Source organism: Notolabrus celidotus, chromosome 13 (assembly GCF_009762535.1).
Source record: "Notolabrus celidotus isolate fNotCel1 chromosome 13, fNotCel1.pri, whole genome shotgun sequence".
In the NCBI taxonomy this organism is placed as follows: Eukaryota; Metazoa; Chordata; class Actinopteri; order Labriformes; family Labridae; genus Notolabrus; species Notolabrus celidotus.
In genome coordinates, this window is record NC_048284.1 from 17,340,877 (window position 1) to 17,351,782 (window position 10,906).

The window sequence follows — 10,906 nt, forward strand, 5'->3', positions numbered from 1 at the left end:
TCTGAGGAAAAAGTCAGAATTCTAAGAAAAAAAAGAAATTGGCCTCTTTTTTTTTTTTTTAAAGTGGCCCTAATCCTCTTCCTGTACAATTATACAATAGCAAGAATGGAAACAATTCAGAAAACAATAGTTTATTTTGGTAAACAAAGAAAAAATAACAACTAAATATACTGGACTATTCAGATGCTACGTAAAAGAAATGTTTACAAAAACACCAATTTACATTATTACTGTTGTCTCTAGTAACAAAATGTAATATCACATTAAAGATGGAAATTAAAGTTTTGTGATTAGTTGCATGTAAGGGTTAGGTAATCTGCAGACTTTGGACTTGTTCAAAAATAAATCTGCCTTCAAAATCCACAGCATGTTACAAGTCACGTAGGAAAAACAAAATCACAGTATTGAAAAAATGAAAAACCAAAAAATATATATTCAATTAGGGAACCCTCTCAATCAATAAGTTAGTCCTAGCCCCATTCTAATCAGAGTGTAACAAATTTCAAACAAATATGTGCTGTCAAGCATCACTTCGTGGGAACTTCTTGATTTTCACAATTCTCAAACCCCTTCATCTCCCAAAGTACAATGAATATGAACCCTTCCTTTGTCAAACGGACATGTCCTCGTGCACAGATCTTCAAGATGTTGTGGAAATGTCATGCACCTCGAACTTCTTAGTGTGTGGCGGAATAACTCCTCAATGATGCCTCCTTTACTTTGATGCCTGCTGAGCTTGACGCCGCAACAGGACATATATCTTCTCCTTGATCCAGTCTTTGTTATATGGTTGGTACGTCTGTGTGTCAGCTCTGTATCTGTATAAAAAAATAAAATTATACATACATGGAATTATGTGCACATTATATTTCTTTCAAATCGATTGGCATCTAACAGTAAATCGTACTTACACAAGACAACTTAGATCTGCCAGGTCATCAATAAAGTCAAATAACTGACTGATGTCATAGGTGATCGAAGGACTGTTTGGATTCATCCTCTTAAGATGCTCCTCGTACATTTTGCAAACACCTGGAGGAAAGACACAGGAAGGGTTGAATGGAAGCAAAACAACTCAAAGAGTGTGCATCAAAAATACAACACTAGAGATAAACTGCTCTTTTTTATATATAAAGGGACTTGATTTGAGAATTATGGGAGAAAATGATGTTTCTTTCAAATAAACAGTGTGCTTGTGCTTAATTGGCTGTTTGGATGTGATGTAATGGTTTAACAGAATATTTTTAAATGTATAGTAAGACAGTTCTTGTTATTAGACCAATATGTTTTCTAGAAACAAGAACTGTCTTTCAGTGCAAGACCAAATTAACCTTTTTTGAGTTTTCAATGAATATAGTATTTTTTTGTGCACGATGGGTCTACTAACATGTTGCTTTACATTGTATTTAATGATGCAACGAACGTATTGAATAATTTTAAAATATTTAAACTTCTTTTTGTAAAGAGAACAGAAGAGATATAGGGCATTAGAGAGCATTAGAGATGTGACGTTTGCGAATGAGTCAGCCTTTTGAACGGCTCTTTTAAGTGAACGATGAGAACTGATTAGCAGTTGCAAGGCGTTCATTAATGGAGCTGTTTTTAAATGCAAATTGCCCACGCTGCCTTCACATGTCACCTGCGTGCCCCATGAGTCTTTTGTTCACACTTATTGTCTACACTTTGTTATTGTTTACATTGTTTTGATGTGGATTCGAGTCAAGGAGCTGAGCTCCTGTTTGTAAAGTAGTTTAGGTGTAGAAGCACCAGGTGGGGTAGTACAATTTTGCATTCGAATTCAAATGTCCTACTTTTTTTGTATTTATATTTTTCATATACATATATATCATTCTTATTTATTATTTTATATTTCTTTCTGTATTGTTAAACTGTTCTTGTGTGGAAAATGTTACAGTAAAGTTGTTTTGCATGGAAGTTATCTGTAGCCTGTGTAGTTTTTAAAGTGCCACAAAGTTTTTTAGGTGAGGGGAAATTCAAAATAGTGATCTCGCTGTCGAAGCATGGAGACATGGCACCATCTTAAGGAATGTTTACAATGCCAAATGAAATTATAATCAATGTTTCAGAATAATTCCCACCAATAGAATTTATATTTATTGGTGGGATGTGTAAGTTTGAATTAATCTGATCCAAATGTTATCTTATAACTGCTACCAGTGATTGTTTCCTTGATAAAAACGAGTAACCCCTGGTTGACTTCTAAAGAATAAATAAATATAACAATGAGCCAGAGAGCCAGTCTTTTGAACGGCTCTTTGAAAGGAACTGCTCCTCAAGATCCAGTTCCTTTCAAAGAGCCATTAATCCCATCTCAGCAACTATAGAAGTACAATTATACACCGAAAATAATGAATAATGTTATTGTAAGTGGTTGCAAAAAAATATATACAGTCAAAGGCATTCTAATTACATTCATGCAATGAAAAAACAGCATGGGGATTTATTAGTGATGAGTATTGAACAGCTAAAGACTCACCTTCCATACATTCGTTCACTGACTCGTAGTCAGCATATGTTCGGCCCTCAGGTCTCTTGGTTGGTTGGACAAGTAAAATTGTGTGCGACTGTAAAAATGATTCACAATATTTAATACTACAAATAATACCAGCACTTTATGTCTGAATTTGACATGCATGTTGTGTTTCATCAAGCAGAAGCTGCGTGTGCCTCCAACCGATTCTGAGTGTAAATGACGCTCATTTAGCGACAGTTCACAGATTAGTACGCTAATGTCAAAGCTAGTGTAAGTTCGAAGTAAATCAAAAACACAATTGCTTACTCATATGCGTGTAAACAAGCGATAATGACAAGTCAAAACGTCAAACAAGTTATCCAGACAGAAGAAATGCGTGTTTCTCAGAGTAACGATGGTGAACCTTAGTAATCGTTAGCGTCGCAGCTTGCTAGCTTAGCTACCATGTATCGCGGTAGCCATTCATTTGACTATTTCACCTTCTTAAAATTTGTAACAAACCTCATTTACCATGTTTGAGCTGACCACAGATCCCTCCTATTAATTGGGAAGGAAAAAGGCAGAAAATGTCGATTATGAGTGCTTGCAGCCCCGTGCAGTTTGTGTTATCTGTGAGATGGAAAAAAGAACAGTTCTTCTTCTTCCTGTTTGGTGTTTATTATCAGTGAGCAAAGCAGCTAAAAGACGCATTACCGCCGCCTACTGGACGGGAGTGTGGAGCAGGGAATCAGGCAGGAAAGTAAAATACAATAATAACATGAAAAAAATTAAACTATTAGACCGAATGTCTCCTAAACTAAATCAGTCATTATAAAACATGCTATCTGTTAAAAACAAGGCCAAACTCACATGCCTAACCACCACAGCCTCTAAAATAATCGGTCTCCCCACACCAAACTTCACAGACTTAAACAACAGGTCCATCATATGCATCGCAACCTCAAAAGAACAGGGCATCATACATCCACTAAACACCCACCTCATCTCACTCTTCTTAGGACGCAGGTACAGAGCCTTGAGGTGCAGAAGGGCTCGCCTTTGCAAGAGCCTGATCCCTGCTGTTATAGTGAGCCTGAACAAAAGGCCTCGCTGAATGATACAACTTTGTCTGAGTGTTGATGAATTTGTGGATAGTTTGCTGAGCTTACAGTGTATGTTCTTGTGATTGTCTGTCTGTGGAAATGCAGAAAGGTGCTGTGGAAAGGAATTTCCCCAAGAGGACAATAAAGTCTAAAGTCTAAAGTCTGAGTCTAAAGCTTGGGGGAAAAAATAGTCTTGCTGTTTATTTTGCATATTTTTGTAAATTACAACTATAGCAATGAAAAGTCGTTCTTTTTTATCTTCTTTCAGGACTGAAAAACATGATTTCTCAGGAAATCAATTGCCTCTTACACAGTGGTACGTTCCACCATTTCCTTTTGGTTACATTTCTAGCTGTGTGCTTACCTATCTATTATATACAATATCTATCCATATCCTATTTTTATCAGTCTGTGGTGGCAAGTGTGTTATTCTACGCTGCAGTCTGCTGGGGAAGCAGTATAAAAACACAAGGATGTGAGGCGACTGGACAAACTAGTGAAAAGAGCTGGCACTGTGATTGGAACCAGGTTGGACTCACTGGGGGCTGTGGTGGAGAGATGCACACAGGAGAAGCTAGAGGCCATTCTAAATTACAGAGATCATCCACTTCACAACTTCTTTGTGGACTTCTAAGTAGTTACTCTACTCTTCTGTCAGTGCCATTTCTGCCATATCTTTTAGGATTGATAAATTCAAGCAAAGTGCCATCAGGTAAACAGAAAACACCACAAGAACAGATGGAGACACCAAGAAAAAACACAATTTTCTCCAAGATTACCAGAGAGTTTAACATTTATTGAGGTTAATGAATTTGCTTGAACAATAACTCTGGTAATATTTTATTTTGACCCTGATTAATCAGATCAAACATAAACGAATAAACCAAGCATCAAAAATAAAACAAAAGAGGGATCAAAAAGATACTAAAACCAGGATCAAAGACAGAACCATGAGCTGTCAGGTAAAATGTGAGGTGGTCTACATCCTCTTTGATGTAAATTCCTATGTTTTAATGAAAAGGTACATGGAAAGTTTTTCATTACATGTTACTGTGTGTCCTCATGTATGAACATATCATATGTGTACAAAAATCTAACTTCATAGAGATGGCACTCTATTATTTTTTTATGATTTGTAGGCTATAAAGAATGACATGGTTATGCTCTTGCCCTCAGGGCATCCCTGGGTGGCCCTCTCCTGGGGGTCGCTCTGCGAGGTGAGGGTGGGGTCTCCCTCACTGTGCTCCCACACTCTCTCTGGCATGCTTCCAGGTTCATGAAGTTGTTGCCATTGCCCTGGCAGCTTCCAAACCAGAACTCAGTACATTTACCCATCGTTGAGTCATAGTAGAAACGGACCTTCCATGTGTCACAGGGGCCTTCATCACGAGGAAGAAGGCACGTATTACCAGTGGATGGGGGGACAGGAGCAGATGGATACTGCTGAGAGAGTAAAGAAGAGAGGTTGCAAATCTCACTTTAGAGCAATCAGATATCCAGTGTGGGGTAGAAAAAGAGACACTAAGAGCCTGAGGGATATTGCAGTACTTTTTGATTAGGTTTCTTTGAGCTTAGTTGTCCTATGATAGACGGAATAAAAAAAAAGAACAATATTATCTTGATGCAAAAACACACCAGCTTTTGGTCACTTTGTATAGTTAAGCTCCAGAGTCTATTTTACTCCACTGTCTTAAAAAAAGTAGGGGCTCAGACTGTTCTAGTATGATTCTTCTGTGTTTCAGGTTCTACAAAATATAAACAATGCCATTTCCCAAATCATCTGCAATGTGTATATAATTCAACCATTCCTGCCCGGTGAAAGCATTTATCTGTCAAATTCCAGAGTGTGAATCCTACCATTGGTGTCTGGTACTCAGGACATCCAGCTCTTCCAAATCCTTGAGCTTGAGTCACACCATCCAAACAACACCCAAATCTAAGAAAAGAAGAAGAATCTGTATATCAGGAACACTTTCATTCCGCCATTGGCTCCATGGAGCCTTTTTATGTTATAGATATTATTAACAAGAATGTTCATAAGCAGTAGTGTTACCTGCTGCGGACACAGTCATCTTGGGAGCAGCCCTCGCCATGGGGCCCTGTGGCGGAGGTGTGACCGTCAGGACAGCAGCCATGGAATGACTGCCCACAGTAAGGACTAATCACAGCAGGCTGAGGCTCAAAGGCAATGTTTGTGTTTGGCCTGGAAGCTAAAGTGAGCAAACACAGACATAGACATGGTCAAACAGGCATATACATATATATATAAATATATATACTGCAACCATGCATGCCATAGACCTGAGAAAATATGTGTTTATCCTTTTTTGAATGCGGGGGATTAAATTTGGAAGTAGTTAAATTTGCTTGGATATTTTTTCTGTAGAATAGAAATGTTGCTTTCACTCATAAGGTATTAAAAGAAACACTTACATTGCTGTGCAATTATGGTCTAGACAGCAGTAATTACAACATTAAAGCACAGCTTCTTTACCGCCTGAGGGTGCATCAAAACCTAAAATATTTGGAGTAATACCTGAGTTTAAATAAGGTGTTGCACATTGATTTAAAACTGTGCAGTTTAATCTTTATATCTGCTCTGGATACTCATATTCACATATAAAGTATTTGCATGTTAAAGCATGCAAAGAATAAAATTATATTTTAACAAGAAATCCCCTACATGCTCCACATACCGTAGGGTTCTCCAGGAACATGGGGCACAAAACCTCTAATAGTGGTCTCATGTGCTCTTGGGTCCTGCACACTGGGAACCACTAAATGGAAAATACAAAAGTTTGGTTTAAAAGCAGCACAAACATTTAGTCCAGTTGAGTGTGTTTAGAAATGTCTCACTCTGTGCACCGGGGCAGGCCTGTGAATTGCATGACTCCACAGAGACAGGTCTGCTAGCTACCCCACAGCGGGCCTCTGGGTAGGGGTTCAAGTCTGTATCAAAACAGTCCACTCTCCTCTCCCTCACACCACCACCACAGCTTCTAGTGCACTACAGAGAAAAGATAGCAGAGGGAGACATGAGGACAGATAACACAGAGATGGTAGTTCTGGTTTTGGCTCTGCTACACCTACCAGTCCATAGTCGGTCACGTGCCAGGTGATGTGCGTGTGACAGGCGGGTCTGCGGCAGGCCCTGGCAGATGCAGGTCTTGCTGCTCCACTACAGGCGCTCTCAGAGAGACGTTCACCTCTTGACCCCACACAGAACACCTCCCTTGTCTGCTGGCCTTCCCCACAAGTCACGGAGCACTGAGCAACAAGATATTACAATTTTAATCGTCTAACAGCAAAAGATGAACACTTTTACAAATGAATATATCATTACCAAATTATAGAACACTTCAGAACAAGCCTCTTTGTGGAAAAAGAGAAACCTGAAAACCTTTTTAACATCCACCAAAATCTGCTCAATGACACAGACAATGCTGTGTCTTTGCACCATTGTTGAAGTAAAAAACACAGCATGCACTGTACTTCAATGAGATAAACATCCTTTAAGTCTTTTGTCACTTATTTCTAGTACCAAAAGTCAATGCCTCTCTATATGAATATTATAATATACAAGTAAAATATAAAAAATATATGAAAAATATTTCAATAAGGTACAAACCACACTGTAGCTGGAGACGCTGTACTCAGCAGCACAGGCCTGCATGTTGCAGGCCTGCTGGCTCTGTGGCCTCTGCAGGCGTTGGGTGATGCAGTAAGATTCTTCCACCACACGGGGGTTGGATCGATCCTGAACCCAACACTCCAAACTCCGGTACTGCATGCCCCCACCGCAGGCGGCAGAGCACTCGCCATACACACCAGTTTTGTAGTGGTATGAGAGTGTGTCCCTTGGGTGAGGAGCAACAGGGGTAGCAGAGTGCACTGAGTTAGTGTCTTCATCCAAGCCCATAAACTCTCCATGGACCAGCACCTGGAGGGAGAAATTATTGAAAATGTCATCATAGGAAAAAGTGTTGAAAGTGAGCACTTGTGATTATGGATTGCTTATTAAAAAGCTATAAAGTAAAATAACAGGAGCAGACAATCTTAAAGGTATAAAGTGCTCAACAGGGCTCTAACTGTATATAATCGTATAGGAGATTCCAGTTTTGTTCCCACCCTGCAGACGCCGTCCACACAGATGTCAGTGCGGCCCACGTAGCATGGTGTCCCATCCACAACTGCAGGTCTGTGCCGGTAGAAAAAGTTTGCTCCTCTTGGGACACATTGGAGCTCACAGGGATTTGTTGCTACAGTACAAAGAGAGCCATAAAAATTATTAGAAAAAATCAATCATAATCATTTTTCAAATGGACAGCTTAATAAACATCTACACATCTCATTATCCGAAGAAGTGAAATCCAAACACAGAGAAACTATTTCTACACACATTTAATGTGGATTATGTAATAGGTCTTACCTCCATAATAAGGCACCCAGGAGTGCTGTTTACTCTGAAAGTCAGTTCTGTCAAACTGGGAGCACTGCTCCTCTCTGAAGTCTCTGGATCCAACTGGACATGCCTGCAATTATGCAAAATGAGGGATACATGGCTGGATACATGTTGTGTAATTTGTGGACGGATGTTCTTTTTTCAATAATAAGGCACAGTGCAAAGTTTTTAAATGTAATTACCTGTGTATTACAGGTGAGATAGGATTTGGAGGATCCTAAGCAGTTATGACCTCCATCTGTCCTGCAAGAGGGAAAAAGAACATTATTTGAAACCATCTCTGTTTTGTTTGTTGAATGCAGTGAGCTTAACTGGTCATAAAAAAGTGTCCATAACATACATAAGATATGTTTTGTGATAATTAATTAGTGTCTAAAACAAAAATGCAAGGTAAAGTAGGATTACATTTTATTTTTCATGTTTAAAAGCATGAAAACAATAAAAATCATTGTATTACTATTATTCCAAATAAAAACCTGTGGGCCTTTATTACAACATTTGTAGTATTTACCCATCCTTACACTTGATGTCTTTATTCCCTACCTTGAGGTGATACATTTCCTGCTTCTCATTGCCACTCCTGTGCCGCAGGAGCGGCTGCAGGGCCCATAGGCTCCATATTCTCCCCAGTAGTCACTCCTTGGCTGTGTCAGCTGAAAACAAAATCACACCTAAAAATGTAAAACTCCTACTCACTCAACTTCTGGAACACAAAGTACTCACACACACATGCTATATCATAACCCACCACCAACCACCACTACACTCTAAGAGCATGCTATAGATGCTGAAATAGACACAGGGACATTTTACCACAAACCGTCTGTCCTCTGTGACATAAACAACATCACATGCAGACACACGTGTCAGTAAGTCAACATTTTGGAGGTAATGTACTTTGCTGTGCTTTAATCTTTCTAGATGTGATAAAGGTAATTTTTTAAGGCATGGATATTTAATTGGTACAATGCCATTACTATTGTTTCAAGAAAGACTTACAGTAAAAGCAGGTACAGCCAACAGCTGGAGGAGACCCAGGACTTGTAGGATGTTCATGATCGCCAAGTAACTGCAGAACTAATGATAGGGAGAGCAACCAAATAGGTAAAATCTCAAAGCAACTACTATTTATAATGAATTATGTGTGTGAAAACAGCCTTCAAATTATTCCTTATGTGTTTGTTTTTTCATCATTAATGTTTAAAACATGCAGTGTTTCATCTAGTAAGATCAAATAGCTTAAAGCAAATGTCTTCATATACTACTTTCTCCTTACCTTCTCAAAGTTAAAGTTCCCAGCCAGTCAAGCAGCAGTCTAGAGGGACGTTCACCTTGGGAGTGAAGGTGGGCACTGACACCCAGCTTTCTATCTGCTCACCCTTTCAGCTCACAGAAACTACAGCCCAGAAAGTGTCATGTTTCAACCACACAGAGAAACAGTTTTTTTCCCCCAATCCATCTCTTTTTTTTGCACTAAATATAAGCCTCTACTCGGAACATGACGTCTACTAAAGACCCTCAGGCTGAGAGAGTCTATAGGATGTACTTAAGTGTTCAGTCTTTTTATAAGACATACAAGATTAAGAACTATCAGTTCTAGAAGTAGGTGTTTGAGTGACAATTGCCAGAAAGTATCATTAGTTTTAAAAAAGACAAAGAGGAGGATACTTTGGTAAACAGGATTTAATGGTTGCAATCAAATTTTTTAAGCAAAAACTTCAAGTGAGCTACTACCTAAAAATCACAAGAATGACAGACAGTGAAAAAGATCCTTTGAGTCTCCCATTGATTGATTTTTTTCAAGTTGCAGGCCACTGAATGTTCTTTTTCACACATCCCATAACCACTAAATACAGACCAATAAGAGCAGAGGAGCTGGTAGGAGGTAAATATGGCTTTAGGATCTATTTATGTATTTTAGTGAGAAACCACATGGGAGTGCGGCCTGGATGGGAACTGAATATGGAAGATGCAACTACAGACATTAAATGCAGCAAAGAAAAAGCCGGTGGAGCCGCTCAGACTGACGAAAGTAACAAATACTGTTTTTTAAACTGTCAACAGAGCGATGATAAAAATAGCCATGATGTGTGTGTGCGTGTGCCTCTTAGTGGGTGGTTTGGAAAAAAATATGATGACAGCGCACGTGAAAGTAAATTATTCGTTGACACGCAGCAGGCGCAAGATCTTGTAATCTGACAAAGAAAGCAGCACATAGCAATCTAGTATAAAAGCAGTGTAATAAATTATACCCCTGTTAGGCTCATAAATTTCACTTTCTACTAAAACAATGACACTCTTATATCACTTGAAGCAACACAACAAATTGTACCTGTTAAGCTCATTGAGTTCAGTTGACTTTACACTTTATAAATTTGATTGCTTTGATAAATATTATACATGTGTAACATCCTGTTTCAGTTTGACCATTAATTATAGCCAAGAATACGACATGACATACATGGTAAACTTAAATCATAAACCATTAGCTGATTTACTACCAAACAACAGCCTATATTATTATCCAGCACTCATTTGCTCATATTATCAATAGCTAAGAAGCTAGCTAGGAAAAGCTTACTTTACTTTTTGAAAATTGAGTCATTTAATTATATGATAATATGATGTAAAGGCACACTTACTATCACATTACCAGCTAATATAATCATTAGCAATGAAGATTACTTAATGCTGATACAACCTTTCAGTGATAATATGATAATATGGTAGGTAAGGTGTTAACCATAGACTGTATATATTGTACGGTTTTGAAGCCAAAATATCCCGTTCCAGAACGCAGACATCTTGTACATTTTCTGCAGCCAGAGTCTGGGCAGTAGGTGATTTGCGTGTTTCCAGGGTAACAAG

General features: G+C 38.7%; 2 protein-coding genes across 2 annotated transcripts; both read right to left on the bottom strand.

Moving 5' to 3' along the window:
- Positions 1-576: 576 nt before the first annotated feature.
- On the bottom strand, positions 577-3,149 carry LOC117824066 (enhancer of rudimentary homolog). Its single transcript, XM_034699430.1, has 4 exons — positions 3,005-3,149; positions 2,498-2,585; positions 912-1,032; positions 577-818 (listed from the first exon to the last, which is right to left on the bottom strand). The coding sequence occupies exons 1-4, from the start codon at positions 3,005-3,007 to the stop codon at positions 716-718; spliced, it is 315 nt and encodes a 104-aa protein (XP_034555321.1). The 5' UTR covers positions 3,008-3,149; the 3' UTR covers positions 577-715.
- A 1,234-nt stretch (positions 3,150-4,383) lies between these two features.
- On the bottom strand, positions 4,384-9,518 carry paplnb (papilin b, proteoglycan-like sulfated glycoprotein). The gene is made up of 13 exons (XM_034699767.1): positions 9,315-9,518; positions 9,038-9,115; positions 8,582-8,691; positions 8,221-8,281; positions 8,006-8,108; positions 7,705-7,835; positions 7,205-7,516; positions 6,667-6,843; positions 6,433-6,583; positions 6,273-6,353; positions 5,630-5,786; positions 5,434-5,512; positions 4,384-5,019 (listed from the first exon to the last, which is right to left on the bottom strand). Exons 2-13 carry the CDS (start codon positions 9,092-9,094, stop codon positions 4,735-4,737), a joined length of 1,704 nt encoding a protein of 567 aa, XP_034555658.1. The 5' UTR covers positions 9,095-9,115; positions 9,315-9,518; the 3' UTR covers positions 4,384-4,734.
- Positions 9,519-10,906: the final 1,388 nt, after the last annotated feature.

What these genes read in the sequence shown, in the direction of transcription:
- paplnb (XM_034699767.1), bottom strand. Translation starts at nt 9,094, where the DNA reads ATGAACATCCTACAAGTCCTGGGTCTCCTCCAGCTGTTGGCTGTACCT. An exon ending in TGGCTGTACCTGCTTTTACT is followed by an intron (nt 8,692 to 9,037) that starts GTAAGTCTTTCT and finishes TTTTGTTTTCAG; the next exon opens with CTGACACAGCCAAGGAGTGA. An exon ending in GCGTCTCCAGCTACAGTGTG is followed by an intron (nt 6,844 to 7,204) that starts GTTTGTACCTTA and finishes CTTGTTGCTCAG; the next exon opens with TGCTCCGTGACTTGTGGGGA.
- LOC117824066 (XM_034699430.1), bottom strand. An exon ending in AGTGAACGAATGTATGGAAG is followed by an intron (nt 1,033 to 2,497) that starts GTGAGTCTTTAG and finishes TCTTTCCTCCAG; the next exon opens with GTGTTTGCAAAATGTACGAG. An exon ending in GCAGATCTAAGTTGTCTTGT is followed by an intron (nt 819 to 911) that starts GTAAGTACGATT and finishes TTTTTTATACAG; the next exon opens with ATACAGAGCTGACACACAGA.